This window comes from Bombina bombina, chromosome 5 (assembly GCF_027579735.1).
Source record: "Bombina bombina isolate aBomBom1 chromosome 5, aBomBom1.pri, whole genome shotgun sequence".
Classification (NCBI taxonomy): Eukaryota; Metazoa; Chordata; class Amphibia; order Anura; family Bombinatoridae; genus Bombina; species Bombina bombina.
In genome coordinates, this window is record NC_069503.1 from 428,971,558 (window position 1) to 428,990,787 (window position 19,230).

The following is a 19,230-nucleotide window of genomic DNA, read 5'->3' on the forward strand; positions in this document are numbered from 1 at the left end:
AGCACCTCTCTGGCTTGAGCACCTCTCTGGCTCCAGCACCTCTCTAGACCCCAGTGCCTCTCTGGCTAGAGCACCTCTCTAGACCCCAACACCTCTCTAGACCCCAGCACCTCTCTGGCTTGAGCACCTCTCTAGACCCCAGTGCCTCTCTAGACCCCAGCACCTCTCTGGCTTGAGCACCTCTCTAGACCCCAGCACCTCTCTGGCTTGAGCACCTCTCTGGCTTGAGCACCTCTCTGGCTCCAGCACCTTTCTAGACCCCAGCACCTCTCTGGCTTGAGCACCTCTCTGGCTCCAGCACCTCTCTGGTGCCCAGAGCCTCTCTAGACCCCAGTGCCTCTCTGGCTCCAGCACCTCTCTAGACCCCAGCGCCTCTCCAGACCCCAGCGCCTCTCCAGACCCCAGCGCCTCTCTGGCTTGAGCACCTCTCTGGCTCCAGCACCTTTCTAGACCCCAGCACCTCTCTGGCTTGAGCACCTCTCTGGCTCCAGCACCTTTCTAGACCCCAGCACCTCTCTGGCTTGAGCACCTCTCTGGCTCCAGCACCTTTCTAGACCCCAGCACCTCTCTGGCTTGAGCACCTCTCTGGCTCCAGCACCTCTCTGGTGCCCAGAGCCTCTCTAGACCCCAGTGCCTCTCTAGACCCCAGTGCCTCTCTAGACCCCAGTGCCTCTCTAGACCCCAGTGCCTCTCTAGACCCCAGTGCCTCTCTAGACCCCAGTGCCTCTCTAGACCCCAGTGCCTCTCTAGACCCCAGTGCCTCTCTGGCTCCAGCACCTCTCTAGACCCCAGTGCCTCTCTAGACCCAAGTGCCTCTCTAGACCCCAGCACCTCTCTGGCTCCAGCACCTCTCTGGTGCCCAGCACCTCTCTAGACCCCAGTGCCTCTCTGGCTAGAGCACCTCTCTAGACCCCAACACCTCTCTGGCTTGAGCACCTCTCTAGACCCCAGTGCCTCTCTAGACCCCAGCACCTCTCTGGCTTGAGCACCTCTCTGGCTCCAGCACCTTTCTAGACCCCAGCACCTCTCTGGCTTGAGCACCTCTCTGGCTCCAGCGCCTCTCTGGTGCCCAGAGCCTCTCTGGACCCCAGTGCCTCTCTAGACCCCAGTGCCTCTCTAGACCCCAGTGCCTCTCTGGCTCCAGCACCTCTCTAGACCCCAGTGCCTCTCCAGACCCCAGCACCTTTCCAGAACCCAGCACCTCTCCAGAACCCAGCACCTCTCCAGAACCCAGCACCTCTCTAGACCCCAGCACCTCTCTAGACCCCAGCACCTCTCTAGACCCCAGCACCTCTCTAGACCCAAGCACCTCTCTAGACCCCAGCACCTCTCTAGACCCAAGCACCTCTCTGGCTCCAGCACATCCCCTCTTTACCTGCTGGATATGCACAATCACACAAGTGCCTGCATAATTAATACTCAGGTATACAGGGTATATTTTAACATGCCACTAAGGGCAAGATTTATTAAAGTCCGGCAGACAGCGGTGTACATCTTTGCCCCTGTCCACCCACCATCGCCTCCCTGCATTTATCATTGCACAATGCAGCTAGTGTGCAACGCTGCCCACTCAATCTCCCCAGTTGTAAATGTCCAGGGGATTGATATACGTCGCATAACAGGTGGTGAAGTTGGTGAAGAAACTGTATTCTAATGACCGCTGCTTCTTTATTCTCAACTGCAAGTTTGCTCATGCAAACCTGCAGCAGGATTCAATGATAAATCTGGCCCATAATATAAAATGTATTGCCTGTGCACTGAATTCCTGATGCACTTTATTCTCCCTTTAGTTTAAAAGGCTCTGTGTCTTTACAAAATACAGGGCCACTTAAATAACTCCTGCAAACAGATTGAACACACAGAAAAAGGTACAAAATTGTTATTGATTAAAAAGATAGACAACGCATTTACTACCCATTCCCCAGCTTTGCACAACCAACATGGTTATATTATTATACTTTGTAACATTTAAACCTCTAAATTTCTGCCTGTTTCTAAGCCATTATAGACAGCCTCTTATATCATGCTTTTTTTTATTTGCTTTTCACAACAAGAGACTGTAATCCATGTGAGCCATATAGATAACATTGTGCTTACGCCTGTGGGTTGTGCAGGACACAGCACTAATTGGCTAAAGTCAATAGATAATAAATAAAATGTCATGTGATCAGGGGGGCTGTCTGCAGAGACTTAGATACAAGGTAATCACAAAGGTAAACGTGTTAATATAACAATCTTGGTTATGCAAAACTAGGGAATGGATAATAAAGGGATTATCTATCTTTTTAAACAATAACATTTTGGAGTTGACTTCCTTAAAGGGACAATATACACCATTTTTTATATAACTGCATGTAATAGACACTACTATAAATAATAATATGCACAGATACTGATATAAAAGTCCAGTATAAAACCGTTTAAAAACTTCTTTAGAAGCTTCCAATTTAGCTTTGTTTAAAAGGTTACTGGAACACCCACTGCAAGTGAGAAATATCAGACACTCCCCCCTCCCCCTTCCTTTGCATATGAAAAGACCCATTACACAAACAGAAGCAAGCTGGAGTAGGTATACGTCGGTATTTTCCTAACATTTTGGGGCTTGGTTAGGAGTCTGAAAATCAGAGCAATGTTACTTAAAAATAAGCAAAACTATCCATTTAAAAAAAAAAACTTTATGGGCTATATAAACAGATAATCTACAAAACATTTATGCAAAGAAAACCCAAGTTTATAATGTCCCTTTAAAATTCAGCTCCAGGGCAGCAATGCACTTTTGAGAGCTAGCTGAACACATCACATCAACATTTGCTACACTACAGAAAAATTGTATATTCAATATAAAAAAACACACACATTATTTTTGGCAAACTGGGTACTGGCAGACAGCTGCCAGTACCCAAGATGGCACAAATAGGTAGATGGGGGAAGGTTTGAGAGCTGTATGGGGGGGGGGTCAGGGAGGTTGGGGTCTAAGGGGGGATCCAACACTGCAGAATCAATACATATTAAAAAATCCTTTTATTTTAGTACTGGCAGACTTTCTGCCAGTACTTAAGATGGCGGTGACAATTGTGAGGTGGGGGAGGGCTCAGGGGATGGGATGTTTCAGGTCGGAGGCTGATCTCTACACTAAAGCTAAAATGAACCCCTTCACTGCTGGGCATAATACAAGTGTGGTGCGCAGCAGCATTTAGCGTCCTTCTATTTGCCAAAACGCAACACCAAAGTCATATATGTCTGCTATTTTTGAGCAGACAAGCTGTTTGTAAATAATTTCAGTAAGAAACCTAAAGTTTGTGAAAAAGTTAGTAAAAAAAGTTAACTCTTTTTTTTTATTTGATCGCATTTGGCAGTGAAATGGTTGCATGAAATATACCAAAATGGGCCTAGATCAATACCTTGCCTGACAGATATTAGTGTTACAATGTAACTTATGCACATTTTGAAAAAAAATGGTTTGGAAACAGCAAAGTGCTACTTACACTTATTGCCCTATAACTTGCAGAAAAAGCAAAGAACATGTAATTATTTGATATTTCTAAACTCAGGACAAAATTTAGAAACTATTTAGCATGGGTGTTTTTTGGTGGTTGTAGATGTGTAACAGATTTTGGGGGTCAAAGTTAGAAAAATTGTGTTTTTTCCATTTTTTTTCATCATGTTTTATATTTTTTATAGTAAATTATATGATATGATGAAAATAATGGTATCTTTATAAAGTCCATTTAATGGCAAGAAAAACAGTATATAATATGTGTGGGTACAGTAAATGAGGAAGAGGAAAATTACAGCTAAACACAAACACAGCAGAAATGTAAAAATAGCCCTGGTCTTTAAAGGGACACTAAACCCAAATTTTTTTCTTTCATTATTCAGATAGATCATGCAATTTTAAGCAACTTTCTAATTTACTCCTATTATCAATTTTTCTTCATTCTCTTGCTATCTAAAAAGCAGGAATGTGATGCATAGGAGCTGGCCAATTTTTAGTTGAGAACCTAGGTTATGCTTGCTTATTGGCAGGTAAATGTAAGCCTCCAATAAGCAAGCGCTATCCATGGTGCTGAACCTAAAATGAGCTGGCTGCTTAAATTTACATTCCTGCTTTTAAAATAAAGATAGCAAGAGAACAAAGAAACATTGATAATAGGAGTAAATTAGAAAGTTGCTTAAAATGTCATGCTCTATCTGAACCATGAAATAAAAAAAAATTGGGTTCAGTGTCTCTTTAAGGGTAAGAAAATTGAAAAATGGTCATGTCTCTAAGTGGTTAAAAAGGTAAAATTTTATGACAAGACAGTGCACATTTGATTTTGTTTAATATATTTAGGTGCTTTTTCTTTATATTTTTTCCCCTCTAAACGCTTGGCTGTGGTTCATGATTAAATTACAATCTATTATAAGAAAAATACATGGGTCTTTTGACAGATATGTGTACTTTGTTAGGTCAGGCAGAATGATTGATGCACAAGATAGCCAATATAGAGTTAATAACTTCACCATTTGCCAGAGGAAAAGAAAATATTTCCACAGAGACATCCAGGAGCTGAGAAACAGTGGAAAGTGGAGTCTTTCAATTTACTTTTTTTTTCTGCCTGTAACCTGGGAAGTGCGTTAATGGGTTTCCCAGTCTTCTCTGGGGCAGGAGCTTGAACAATCACTTTACCAGCTCTGATTTTTATAAATAAATCTGCATTCAGTATTTGTAAGACTTCAAACATCCCACTAGAACACTCAGTCCAAATGATTACATAAATCAATGACAGGACATCCAAATGTGCTTCCATAGTTAGATGATTATTGTAGTAATAGTATCATAGTTCTAATCATATCTATTCTGTAATTGGACCTGCTAGCACCTGATGCATAGAATAATACCCTAAGTGGGTCTTTATGTATATTACACATAGGCTGAAATACATACATAGGTGAAACCCACAAATTGTTATGTATTTAATATAGACTGCTGGTCTATAAATTACTTTGGAGGCTCTATGAATGCTTTGCAATATAACAAGACAATTTAACCACTTACTTTCCAAAAAGGCAATGCACTGCTTGGCAATAAAAGGGATACAATATAAAGAATATAGACTTACAGTCTAAAATACAGTCTACTGTAGCAGAGCAGTGGGAGTCAAACTAATTATCAATATCACAAGGTCAGCTGTTATTTTGACTACACACATATTTAAGACAGCAGACTGAATCACATATACTTCAATATTTTTCACTTTTGTATCTTCTTGTAATAAAGTTATAGTTTAAACATCAAATTTACAATGTATCGTCTGCTTTGTAGCTAAATCATGAACAATCTTACAATTTGATGAAACCATCAGATTTAACAACCCTCGTTTAGCAAAACCAGCAATCTACTACTTTACCATGTTTGCCATAGTATATTTAATGAGCCTCAATCTAATATAACAAATATTTCTGAGCGCACTCTTAAATGTTGAAAATTGAGATAAAGGGTTAAATTTAACACCTAATTTATGGCAAAACTATAGAGAAAATATAAATACAGTTTAAAAAAAGAAGTAGAGTTGAACAAAGCACAATAAAGTACATAGTAGAAATGAAACCCTCGTGGCTCATTTAGTAGATGACTTCAGTGGTGTAAATGTAATTGCCCTTCCCTTATCACCTCTGGCAGTGAAGGGGTTATCTAACACGTGTATGACAAAAGCTTCCAGCTGACAAATAGCGCTGCCTGATTAGCTCATATACACATAAGATTGCCAGCCACAGATAGTCCCTACCATTTCTTATGGAGCCTTGGGGATCAATGCACAGTCTTCCATGGGCATAAGCAATCTGGTCCCCTTCTTCTCCCTTCCATAGACAGGCAGTGTCTGGCTTTGTTTCCTTTCTCAGGAAGGTTGTGCTTCATGCAGTATCAGAGGCTTATACTCAGGTCCTCCTCTCTTGTAAATATCATCCAGATGCTTTCAATCTGCAACGGGTCTGTTTATAAGCTGTGCTCTTTCCTTACTTCATGCTTACTCTGCACAAAAAAGGTTTTGCATTCACACTCTTGCTGCTAAGTTACATTTGTGTAAAGCCTGCAGCCTATCAGCTAACAAACTTTAGCTTTTCATGGATAACTTGATTCCCCTGGGAAGTGTAATATTTTGCTATAGTACAGACTGCATGCCTCACTCATTACTTTCTGCAGCCTGAAGACCAAGCAGCCAGCCCAAACCAGCCTCCTTACAGGAGAAAGGGTGGGATTGAGGTGAGGCATAGGAGGGGGCTGGGAGAGGTTTCAAAAGGGGTCTGCCAGAGTGAAACGTTTGTGGTGAATAACGTCCTTCAAAGTAAAAGTCCTGTCTTTTTCTATAGACAAAAGGATTTGAAGGCAAAAAAAAAATAAAAAAAAATCAACCATAAACCACCAGAGATTATACAATAATATTAAAAGTCTATCATTATATACAACAAAATCTACATATACTAACTAGGTAGAGCAGGTAGTTTCTGCATTAGTGACCATAGCTTACCATGAGTCAGTTTACATTATAAATGTTAAAAGATAGAAAGGAAAAATGTAAATTAAGGGGCATGAAACCACATTTACTTTGTTCTCATTGTATCCTTTGTTAAAGAGCATGACTAGGTAGCATGCACTGTCTGGAGGATAAATACTTTTCACCATGTTACACACTTTAATACTTGATCACAGCGGTGTTTGTTCAATATATAACATTGTTAAATGAATTCTTGCAAAACTGCTGCCATATAGTGCACCAGACATATGCTTGCTAGCTACCTAGGTATGCTCTTCAACATAGTATACCATGAGAATGAAATACACTTGATAATATAAATAAATACAAAATATGTTCTGTTTAATTGTATGCTCTATCATAATCATTAAATCATTTTTGGGTTTCATGTCCCTTTAAGTCTGGCTGCTGCTCGGTACTTACAGCTAAATGTGTGCTGCAGTGTTACATGGTACCTCAGTATTACAAATGCATACAGTACATATTTTCTATAGATGTAAACATAACTTAAACCCCAGTTTCATTTAACATGCAGCAACTTGGTAGTTTCTATTAAAGGAGGGGGGGTCAGAGTATAGTCCCTATCAGCTATAACCCTGTATTTGTTTTGCAAATACCCCCTAAGATTGACTCAATAGACATCCAAGTACAAGTTAACAACATATTTAATAACCTTTATAAAGGGCCTTTATTGTGACAAGCTCTAATTTTATTACTAACAGTGCTGCAACGCTTTGTGTTTAACCCCCACAACAGGTATAAACACACAGTTAAAATACCTTTTCCTCCTATGGAGGTGGTGACGTAAGTTTGTGCTTGATTTTTATGATTTCTTCTATGATAAGCGCTTCTAAGCATTCTGAAGCCCAATTCCTCTCGGAGTACAGTGTTTGTCAGAGGGATGTGAAGAGAGTATCACCTATTTGATTTTATGCTTTTCCTCGCAGGAAATCTTTTCAAAGGTTCTCTGTTATCGGTCGTAGGAATTCATCTCCTACCTCCCTTTTCAGATCGACGATATACTCTTATATACCATTACCTCTGCTGATAGTTTTCAGTACTGATTTGGCTATCTGTGGATGGGTGTCTTTTGGTAAGTATGTATCATTATTTAAGACACTCTCAGCTATGGTTTGTCGCTTTATGTATAAAGTTTTAAATATATGTATTTTACCTATATTTGCCATGAGTCAGGTCTATGTGTATTTCCCTTTGCAGTCTGGCAGTTTCGTTATGGGAATCATGTTTTAGGATGTTTGTTATACCTGGGGTATAGTCTTTTTTTTTTAATTTGACTTGTATTTTCTTTAAAAAGCTTGCAGGCAAATTAGGCTCGTGAGGGCGCAAAATGCTGTTATTTATTGCGCCATTCTTGGTGCGAGGATTTTTTTGCGCGAATGTGCGTCTGTAATGACGCAAGTACGTCATTTCCTGCATCTTAATTGACGCTAGGTTATTTGTTGGCGCAAAAAACATTCTCAACTTCCTTTTGCGTTGTGCGCCATACTTGGCGCCAAAAAAAATAGTTTTATTTTACCTCACTTCTTATATGCTCCTTGCCTTCTTTATTCTCAGAGGGCTATGCTATTTGCTTTTTTTGCCAATTTTAGCATTTGCATTTTTCCCCATTCCTGAAACTGCTATTTTTGGAAATAAGATATTTCTGTTTAAATTTTATTTTTTACATTTTACTTTTTTTAAGATGTCTCAATCTGATCCTGTCTCAGAAGCTGCTGTAGGAACCGTGCTGCCTGAACACAGTTCTACCAAAGCTAAGTGTATCTGTTGTAAGCTAGTGGAGAAGAGATTATATCTCCAGCTGTAGTGTGTAACAGTTGTCATGATAAGCTTTTGCATGCAGAAAAGGTTTCTATTAGTGCTAGTAAAGTATCTGTTGTTCCTTAAACATCTAAAGTACATGATATCCCTGTTGATATGAAAAATTATATTGCTGATGCGATACAGAAGGCTATGGCTGCTATACCGCTTTCAAATAAATGTAAAAGGTCTTTTAAAACTTCTCATAATACTGATGAAATTTGTAATGACCGGCAACATACTGATATATCCTCCTCTGATGAGGATCTCTCTGACTCAGAAGATCCTACTTCAGACATTGACACTGATAAATCATCTTATCTATTTAAGATTGAGTATATTCGTTCTTTGATAAAAGAAGTGTTGATAACTTTGGATATTGAGGAGTCTGGTCCTCTTGATAATAAATCCAGTAAACGTTTAAATTCTGTCTATAAACCTCCTACTCCTGAGGTTTTTCCTGTTCCTGATGCTATTTCTGATGTGATTGCTAAGGAATGGTCTAAGCCTGGTACTTCTTTTGTTCCTTCAAGGTTTAAAAAGTTGTATCCTTTGCCAGTGGCTGAATTAGAGTTTTGGGGAAAAGTCCCTAAGGTTGATGAGGCTATTTCTACTCTTGCTAAACGTACTACTATTCCTATGGAAGATAGTACTTCTTTTAATGATTCTTTAGATAGGAAGATTGAATCTCTTATCTAAGGAAAGATTATTTGCATTCTGGCTATATTCTCAGACCTGCCATTTCCATGGCCGATGCTGCGGCAGCATCAACTTTTTGATTGGATAGCTTAGCACAACGGGAAAAATATTCTGATTTGCATAGCATTGTTCGTTAGCGTCAACATGCTAATCATTTTATCTGTGATTCTATTTTTTATATCATCAAGATTAATGTTAAATCTATGTTTTTGGCTATTTTAGCTAGAAGAGCTTTATGGCTTAAATCATGGAATGCTGACATGGTATCTAAATCTAGGCTACTATCTCTATCATTCAAGGTTAATAATTTGTTTGGTTCCCAGTTGGATTCTATTATTTCCACTATTACAGGGGGGAAGGGAGTTTTTTTGCCTCAAGATAAAAAGTCTAAGGGCAAATTTAAAGCTTCTAATCGGTTTCATTCCTTTCGTCAGAATAGAGAACAGAAAAACACTCCTTCCCCTAAAGACTCTGGCTCCAATTGGAAGCCACCCTTGAGTTGGAATAAATCCAAGCCTTATAAGAAACCAAAGCCAGCCCCCAAGACTGCATGAAGGTGCGGCCCTTGATCCAGTTCTGCTGGTGGGGGGGCAGATTGAAATTATTTCTAGACGTTTGGGCAGGTTCTATTCAAAATCATTGCATTCAGAAAATTGTCTCTCAGGAGCATCGAATAGGTTTCAGAATAAGACCTCCTGTGAGAACATTTTTTCTCTCTCACGTTCCAACAAATCCTGTGAAAGCTCAGGCTTTTCTAAATTGTGTTTCAGATCTAGAGCTTTCAGGAGTAATTGTACCAGTTCCAATTCTGGAACAGGGTCTGGGTTTTTATTCAAATCTATTCATTGTCCCGAAGAAGGAAAATTCTGTTAGACCAGTTCTGGATCTGAAGTTTTTGAATCAATTTGTAAGAGTCCCAACTTTCAAGATGATGACTAAGGACTATTCTGCCTTTTGTTCATCAATGTCATTACATGTCATCAATAGACTTACAGGATGCATATCTCCACATTCTGATTCATCCAGCCCACTATCAGTTTCTGAGATTCTCTTTTCTAGACCAGCATTAACAATTTGTGGCTCTTCCATTTGGCCTAGCAACAGCTCCAAGAATCTTTTCGAAGGTTCTTGGTGCCCTTCTATCTGTAATCACAGAGCAGTGTATTGTGGTGTTTCCTTATTTGGACGATATATTGGTACTGGCTCAATCTTTTCATTTAGCAGAATCTCACACAAATCAACTTGTGTTGTTTCTTCAAAGACATGGTTGGAGGATCAATTTACCAAAGAGTTCCTTGATTCCTCAAACAAGGGTCACCTTTTAAGGTTTCCAGATAAAGACAGAGTCATGGACACTGAATCTAACAGACAAGAGACACATTAAATTGGTTTCTGTCTGTCAAAACCTTCAGCCTTGATCATTCCCTTCAGTGGCTATGTGCATGGAAGTTTTAGGTCTCATAACTGCAGCATTGGACATGATCCTCTTTGCTCGTTCTCATGAGACCTCTGCAGCTTTGCATGCTGAATCAATGGTGCAGGGATTATACTCGGATATCACAGATGATATACTTAAATCCTAACAATCAACTCTCTCTGTCCTGGTGGTTGGACCATCATCGGATTCTTCAAGGGGCCTCTTTTGTTGGTCCTTCCTGGACTGTGATTTCAACAGATGCAAGTCTCACAGGTTGGGGAGCTGTCTGCGGGTCTCTGACAGCACAAGGAGTTTGAAATCCTCAAGAGGCGAGGTTACCAATCAATATTTTTGAACGCCGTGCTATTTTCAGGGCTCTTCAGGCTTGGCCTCTATTAAAAAAAGCGATGAAAAAAATATCTCGGATACTTTCTTGGGCAGAATCCAAATCTTGTCTAATTTCTGCGATACATTTCCCAGGTGTAGACAATTGGGAAGCAGATTATCTCAGTTGTCAGTCTTTACATCCAGGGGAGTGGTCTCTCCATCCAGATGTATTTTGTCAGATTGTACAGATGTGGGGTCTCCCGGAAATAGATCTGATGGCTTCCCATCTAAACAAGAAGCTTCCCAGGTACCTTTCCAGTTCCAGGATCCTTAGGCGGAGATGGTGGATGCATTAGCAGTTCCTTGGTTTTACCAACCTGCTTACATTCTTCCGCCTCTAGTTCTTCTTCCAATGGTGAACTCCAAGATCATATTGGAACAATTGTATGTGTTTCTGATAGCACCAGCCTGGCCTTACAAGTTTTGGTATGCAGACCTTGTCCGGATGTCCAGTTGCCAACCTTGGCCACTTCTTTTAAGGCCAGACCTTCTGTCTCAAGGGCCGTTTTTCCATCAGGATCTCAAATCGCTAAATTTGAAGGTATGGAATTTGAACGCTTAGTACTTAATCATAGAGGTTTCTCTGACTCGGTGATTAATACTATGCTACTGGCTCGTAAGTCTGATTCAAGGAAGATTTATAATTATCGGGTTTGGAAAACCTATATTTCATGGTGTTTTTCTCATAAATTTTCTTGACATTCTTTTAGGATTCCTAGAATTTTGCAGTTTCTTCAGGATGGTTTGGATAAAGGTTTGTCTGCAAGTACCTTGAAGGGACAAATCTCTGCTCTTTCTGTTTTATTTCATAGAAAGATTGCTAAACGTCCTGATATTCACTGTTTTGTTCAGGCTTTGGTTCGTATCAAGCCTGTTGTTAAATCAATCTCTCCTCCTTGGAGTCTTAATTTGTTCATATTGACAAGAGTCCATGAGGCCCACCCTTTTTATGGTGGTTATGATTTTTGTATAAAAAGCACAATTTTATTTCCAGTTCCTCTTTTTGTATGCTTTTTTACTCCTTATATTTTTTCACCCCACTACTTGGCTATTCGTTAAACTGAATTGTGGGTGTGGTGAGGGGTGTATTTATAGGCATTTTGAGGCTTGGGAAACTTGATAAGGTAATTAAAAATTATGATAATGGTTCCTTCTCTATTTCAGGTCTCTATAAAGTTCTTGTTAACTATTGAGGGAGGGCTCATGTTGAAGTTTTTCTGCAAAAATGGGAGGTATTCTCCACAAATCTCTCTAGAGATATTATAACTCAAAGTTTTTCACTTGCAGAACAGGCCTCATTATTAAAGGGAGAGTTAACCCAAAAAGTATCTCCCATTTAAATTGTTCCCAATGATCCATTGTATCTGCTGGGGTGTACTAAATTGTTTACAAGTAGCTCCTTTACTCCTATTTTGGCTTTTGAAATAGCTAATTTAGCTTATGATTTCCCAACCTATACTGAAAGTTTTGATACTGGAGTTTTGATACTGGAGTCGTGTCTGAAGTGAGCGTTAGAAATCTAACGACAAAACTCCAGCCGCAGAAAAAAGTCAGTAGTTAAGAGCTTTCTGGGCTAACGCCGGTTTATAAAGCTCTTAACTACTGTGCTCTAAAGTACACTAACACCCATAAACTACCTATGTACCCCTAAACCGAGGTCCCCCCACATAGCCGCCACTCGATTAAATTTTTTTAACCCCTAATCTGCCGACCGCCACCTACGTTATACTTATGTACCCCTAATCTGCTGCCCCTAACACCGCCGACCCCTATATTATATTTATTAACCCCTAACCTGCCCCCCCTCAACGTCGCCTCCACCTGCCTACACTTATTAACCCCTAATCTGCCGACCGAATCTCGCCGCTACTGTAAAAAATGGATTAACCCCTAAAGCTAAGTCTAACCCTAACCCTAACACCCCCCTAAGTTAAATATAATTTATATCTAACGAAATAAATTAACTCTTATTAAATAAATTATTCCTATTTAAAGCTAAATACTTACCTGTAAAATAAACCCTAATATAGCTACAATATAAATTATATTTATATTATAGCTATTTTAGGATTTATATTTATTTTACAGGTAACTTTGTATTTATTTTAACCAGGTACAATAGCTATTAAATAGTTAAGAACTATTTAATAGCTAAAATAGTTAAAATAATTACAAATTTACCTGTAAAATAAATCCTAACCTAAGTTACAATTAAACCTAACACTACACTATCAATAAATAAATTAAATACAATATCTACAAATAAATACAATTAAATAAACTAACTAAAGTACAAAAAATAAAAAAGAACTAAGTTACAAAAAATAAAAAAATATTTACAAACATTAGAAAAATATTACAACAATTTTAAACTAATTACACCTACTCTAAGCCCCCTAATAAAATAACAAAGCCCCCCAAAATAAAAAAAAATGCCCTACCCTATTCTAAATTACAAAAGTTCAAAGCTCTTTTACCTTACCAGCCCTGAACAGGGCCCTTTGCGGGGCATGCCCCAAGAAATTCAGCTCTTTTGCCTGTAAAAAACACATACAATACCCCCCCAACATTACAACCCACCACCCACATACCCCTAATCTAACCCAAACCCCCCTTAAATAAACCTAACACTAAGCCCCTGAAGATCTTCCTACCTTATCTTCACCTCACCGGGTATCACCGATCCGTTCTGGCTCCAAAATCTTCATCCAAGCCCAAGCGGGAGCTAGACATCCATCATCCGACGGCTGAAGAAGTCCAGAAGAGGGTCCAAAGTCTTCATCCTATCCGGGAAGAAGAGTAGATCCGGACCGGCAACCATCTTCTTCCAAGTGGCATCTTCTATCTTCATCCGATGAGGACCGGCTCCATCTTGAAGACCTCCACCGCGGACCCATCTTCTTCTTCCGACGACTTCTCGACGAATGACGGTTCCTTTAAGGGACGTCATCCAAGATGGCGTCCCTCGAATTCCGATTGGCTGATAGGATTCTATCAGCCAATCGGAATTAAGGTAGGAAAATTCTGATTGGCTGATGGAATCAGCCAATCAGAATCAAGTTCAATCCGATTGGCTGATTCAATCAGCCAATCGGATTGAACTTGATTCTGATTGGCTGATTCCATCAGCCAATCAGAATTTTCCTACCTTAATTCCGATTAAGGGAAGTCGTCGGTGAAGATGGATGTTCCGCGTCGGCGGGATGAACATGGTATCCGGAAGAAAGAAGATTGAAGATGCCGTTGATAGAAGACTTCAGCCGGATCATGGACCTCTTCAGCTCCCGCTTGGATGAAGACTTCAGCCGGATCATGGACCTCTTCAGCACCCCGCTTGGGCTTGGATCAAGACATCGGAGGAGCTCTTCTGGATCGATCGGTGAACCTGGTATGGTGAAGATAAGGTAGGAAGATCTTCAGGGGCTTAGTGTTAGGTTTATTTAAGGGGGGTTTGGGTTAGATTAGGGGTATGTGCGTGGTGGGTTGTAATGTTGGGGGGGGGTATTGTATGTGTTTTTTTTTTACAGGCAAAAGAGCTGAATTCTTTGGGGCATGCCCCGCAAAGGGCCCTGTTCAGGGCTGGTAAGGTAAAAGAGCTTTGAACTTTTGTAATTTAGAATAGGGTAGGGCATTTTTTTATTTTGGGGGTCTTTGTTATTTTATTAGGGGGCTTAGAGTAGGTTTAATTAGTTTTAAATTGTTGTAATATTTTTTTGATGTTTGTAAATATTTTTTTATTTTTTGTAACTTAGTTCTTTTTTATTTTTTGTACTTTAGTTAGTTTATTTCATTGTATTTATTTGTAGATATTGCATTTAATTAATGTATTGATAGTGTAGTGTTAGGTTTAATTGTAGTTAATTGTAGATATTGTATGTAATTAATTTATTGATAGTGTAGTGTTAGGTATAATTGTAACTTAGGTTAGGATTTATTTTACAGGTAATTTTGTAATTATTTTAACTATTTTAGCTATTAAATAGTTCTTAACTATTTAATAGCTATTGTACCTGGTTAAAATAAATACAAAGTTACCTGTAAAATAAATATAAATCCTAAAATAGCTATAATATAAATATAATTTATATTGTAGCTATATTAGGATTTATTTTACAGGTAAGTATTTAGCTTTAAATAGGAATAATTTATTTAATAAGAGTTAATTTATTTTGTTAGATTTAAATTATATTTAATTTAGGGGGGTGTTAGTGTTAGGGTTAGACTTAGCTTTAGGGGTTAATACATTTATTAGAATAGCGGTGAGCTCCAGTCGACAGATTAGGGGTTAATACTTGAAGTTAGGTGTCGGCGATGTTAGGGAGGGCAGATTAGGGGTTAATACTATTTATTATAGGGTTAGTGAGGCGGATTAGGGGTTAATAACTTTATTATAATAGCGGTGCGGTCCGCTCGGCAGATTAGGGGTTAATAAGTGTAGGCAGGTGGAGGCGACGTTGTGGGGGGCAGATTAGGGGTTAATTAATATAATATAGGGGTCGGCGGTGTTAGGGGCAGCAGATTAGGGGTACATAGGGATAATGTAAGTAGCGGCGGTTTACGGAGCAGCAGATTAGGGGTTATTAATAATATGCAGGGGTCAGCGATAGCGGGGGCGGCAGATTAGGGGTTAATAAGTGTAATGCTAGGGGTGTTTAGACTCGGGGTACATGTTAGGGTGTTAGGTGCAGACGTAGGAAGTGTTTCCCCATAGAAAACAATGGGGCTGCGTTAGGAGCTGAACGCGGCTTTTTTGCAGGTGTTAGGTTTTTTTTCAGCTCAAACAGCACCATTGTTTTCTATGGGGGAATCGTGCACGAGAACGTTTTTGAAGCTGGCCGCGTCCGTAAGCAACTCTGGTATCGAGAGTTTCAGTGGCGGTAAATATGCCTGTACGCTCCCTTTTTGGAGCCTAACGCAGCCATTCTGTGAACTCTCAATACCAGAGGTATTTAAAAGGTGCGGCCAGAAAAAAGCCAGGGTTAGCTACGCGGGTCGTTACTGACAAAACTCTAAATCTAGGCCTTTGACTTCAAAGGCAATTTAGCTTCTGTAATGCTTCTAGCACAAAAGGGTATTCCAACAACTTTGTAGCCAGCTGCAAGATCTTTTTTAACAGCAATTGTAACAGCTATCGGGCAGATGAAAAAATAACCAGCAATGTAAATGTGTATAAACACAGCAAAGGGCTTAAACATATAATCCCACCCTGAAAAGAAAACAGCCTTTTGTTTCAGAGTGTCCCTTTAAATAACTGAAATGAATACTAAAGTCAAAAGTGTCTGAAAGAGAGAATGTGCTCAAGCCCATTACAATGTTTAACGGCAACATGCGGTAGGTTCCCTGTTTATATGTAACTGAATAAACATGCAACTTGCTGTTGCCCTAGACTGGAATTCATCAAGCTTTATTGGGTATAATTGAAAGTGAGCAATAGCCACCTGCTACTGTTTATGATGCAAAGGCTCTTAAAAAATAATAATAATAATTTTGAAATAGTTCTGATGTTTGTCATTTGAAGTGACATTCTCCAAAATATTCATGTTATTAATATAGCTTTACAGCAGCCCAGCACTGAATTATGTACAATAATAAATCTTTACTTCCATCCTTTGTCTTATTTGCTTCAGTGGAATTGCTAGAAATTTGTTATGAAGGGGGGGTGCAAATGATTGAGGCGCACCAGCATTTTGTAGGTGGGGCACATGAAAGGAATGGGACTGGTTGTGCCGTAGTCAGGGCTGCAATGGGAGGGTTTGGACCAGGCAGGATGTAGGCTGGGCCAGGGTATGGTTTGAGAGGGGCGTAGTCATGAATGGGTAGGGCTCGGAAGCCAACCACAGAGTGGTTGCGAAAAATCAAGGGGGCATCACAGATGGAGGGCACATGGGGCAGCTCTTATGCAGGGGGGAGCTAGCGCACTCCCTGGTAATGCCACTGATTCACAAATTTGAGAATTTAGCAAAAAAAATACTTACTCAAAAATCTTTATATAATGTCATACAGGGTCAATGAACAAAAAGTATTTTTGATGGGTAAAGTTAACAGTGAAAGCTGTGAAAGCATAATTTTAAATTCAAATTCAGACAAATGCAGAAACCAAGTTTTTTTTATTATTAATATATTATTATAAAAAGGTTAATAAAAAAAAAAAAGAAATTATCAAGTTGCCTTGTTGTCAATGTGCCTGAATCACATCATAAAACATTTTGTTTTCTAGTTGACAGATCTGTATCTGAAGATGAAATTGTTTCCAAAGGGAAACATTGGTTGAAATGTTCCCTACAAATCTCCAAAAATAAGTTTTACAAAATGTTGTTATTTTCAAGATTTGTTTCCTGAAAGGAAAACCGTTATTTCATTAGTTGCTGCACAAATTTTAAGAAATCAAGTTATATTTTTTTTCAATAAATACATTGCATTAGGAATTTAATTATCAATTTTTGGCACAAAAGTAGATGAACAGTTATTTTACAAATTAAATCACATCAGGAATAACCTGTTTCACTGAGTTACAAACAAAATTAACTCATCTCTCTCTACGCTCTGTTAAAAATGTGTTAATACATAACATTCCCATTGTTTAATTGATTCATGAATTTGCCAATAAAGATGCTGTAAAGTTAAAATTTTGATCATAAATTTGTGTTGTATGAATGCAAATTTTATTTATTCTCTGTTATAAGTAAAAAATATATGTGACTGACCTAGTTTTACGTTGAATTGAATGTATCATTGTTTTGGCTTGTATTTTATGTACTGCTATTTGATGTAAGTAGTATTTTCAATTCTGAAAGGTAACATACATACAACTATATGTTAATGTTTTTGTTATATAAAGGGACAGTCTGTACCAAAAAAAACAGTCTAGTCAAAAATAAACTTTTAGCGCATGTAATTTTATAAAACTTTCCAATTTACTTTTATCACCAATTATGCTTTGTTCTCTTGGTATTTTTAGTTGAAAGCTAAACCTAGGAGGTTCATATGCTAATTTCTGAGCCCTTGAAGGCCACTTATTACCTGAATGCTTTTTAATAGTTTTTCACCACTAGAGGGTGTTAGTTCTTTTGTGTCATATAGATAACTCTGTGCTCACGCACGTAGAGTTACCTAGGAGTCAGCACTGTTCGGCTAAAATGCAAGTCTGTCAAAATAACTGAAATAAGGGGGCAGTTTATTAAGGCATAGATACAAGATAATCACAGAGGTAAAAAGTGTATTAATATAACTGGTTTGGAAAATTGAGACTCGGTTGTTTCGTAAACCCATTGCTGGAAACTCAATCTTACATTCATCTAGTTCTCACCCGAAACATGTATTTCAGGGCATAGCGAAGGGACAGTTCTTGAGGACTAGAAGAATTTGCTCTAATGAACAAGTCTTTAACTCTGAATGTAAAAATTTGGGTGCTAGACTCCGCAAACGGGGCTATTGTAATAAGGTTATTAAACAGGCCCAGGAATATGCAGCACAGAGTGACAGAAGTAGTCTCCTTTTGGGAGCTGGTAAATCCAGTAGTAGAAAAACTCAATTTGGTAATAAACCTAATTTTATTACCAGGTACTCTAACCAATATTACCAAATTTGTAATATAGTTAAAAAGTATTTACCTATATTGTATGGAGATGATGTTCTAAAAGATGTGGTTAAAGGAGGATGTAGGTTTACCTATAGAAAGAATCTTACACTTGGCAATTTGATTTCACCAAGCCAGTTATGTAAACCTGTTAGTCAAAGTTCCTGGCTAAGACATAATGGAACCTATAGATGTGGAAAGAACTGTAAAGCTTGCGAACATGTCAAGATAGGTAGTTCCTTTAGTTCTTATGTCACGAACCAGGTGTTTGATACTAGAGGATGTATTAATTGCTCTTCTTCGTTCGTGGTGTATCTCATTGGTTGCACGGAACACAAAATTCAGTACGTGGGTATGACTACCCGTGATATTCGTACTCGTATACGCGAACACCTGGGATACATCAGGAATGAGTATCATTGCTCGGATCTTGCTAGTCATTTTATTGATATCCATCATGGCAATGTGTGCAGTTTTGTATGGAATGCCATAGAAATTATTAACAAAAACCCTAGAGGTGGGGATAAATAGCCCATTTTGGCTCGTCAGGAGGTCTATTGGATCCATAAACTGTGCACACTGAAACCTGATGGGTTCAATTCCGAAAATGATCTTATTAATTTTTGGGAGAATTAACTATGAATTTCATGCAAATCGATTTTTAGATATATATGTTTATAATTTTGAATGAATTATCTTTATGTGAGATATCGAGCTACCTGTGTTTATATGTGTATATATTTTTTTGATACCTTACATGAGCTGTAGTGATCTCTCCATTTATCTATTCAAAAAGTTTATTCTACTCTAATATCTTT

General features: G+C 38.7%; 1 protein-coding gene across 1 annotated transcript in view; it reads right to left on the reverse strand.

Moving 5' to 3' along the window:
- GASK1A (golgi associated kinase 1A) overlaps positions 1-18,868 on the reverse strand; it is a 130,232-nt gene extending 111,364 nt beyond the window's left edge. Inside the window, exons 1-4 of the mRNA XM_053715747.1 lie at positions 18,598-18,868; positions 965-1,404; positions 547-870; positions 111-498 (exon numbers count right to left, since the gene is read on the reverse strand). Of these exons, the coding sequence (XP_053571722.1) occupies positions 111-498; positions 547-870; positions 965-1,404; positions 18,598-18,868 (1,423 nt within the window). The remainder of the gene's footprint in view (positions 1-110; positions 499-546; positions 871-964; positions 1,405-18,597) is intronic.
- Positions 18,869-19,230: the final 362 nt, after the last annotated feature.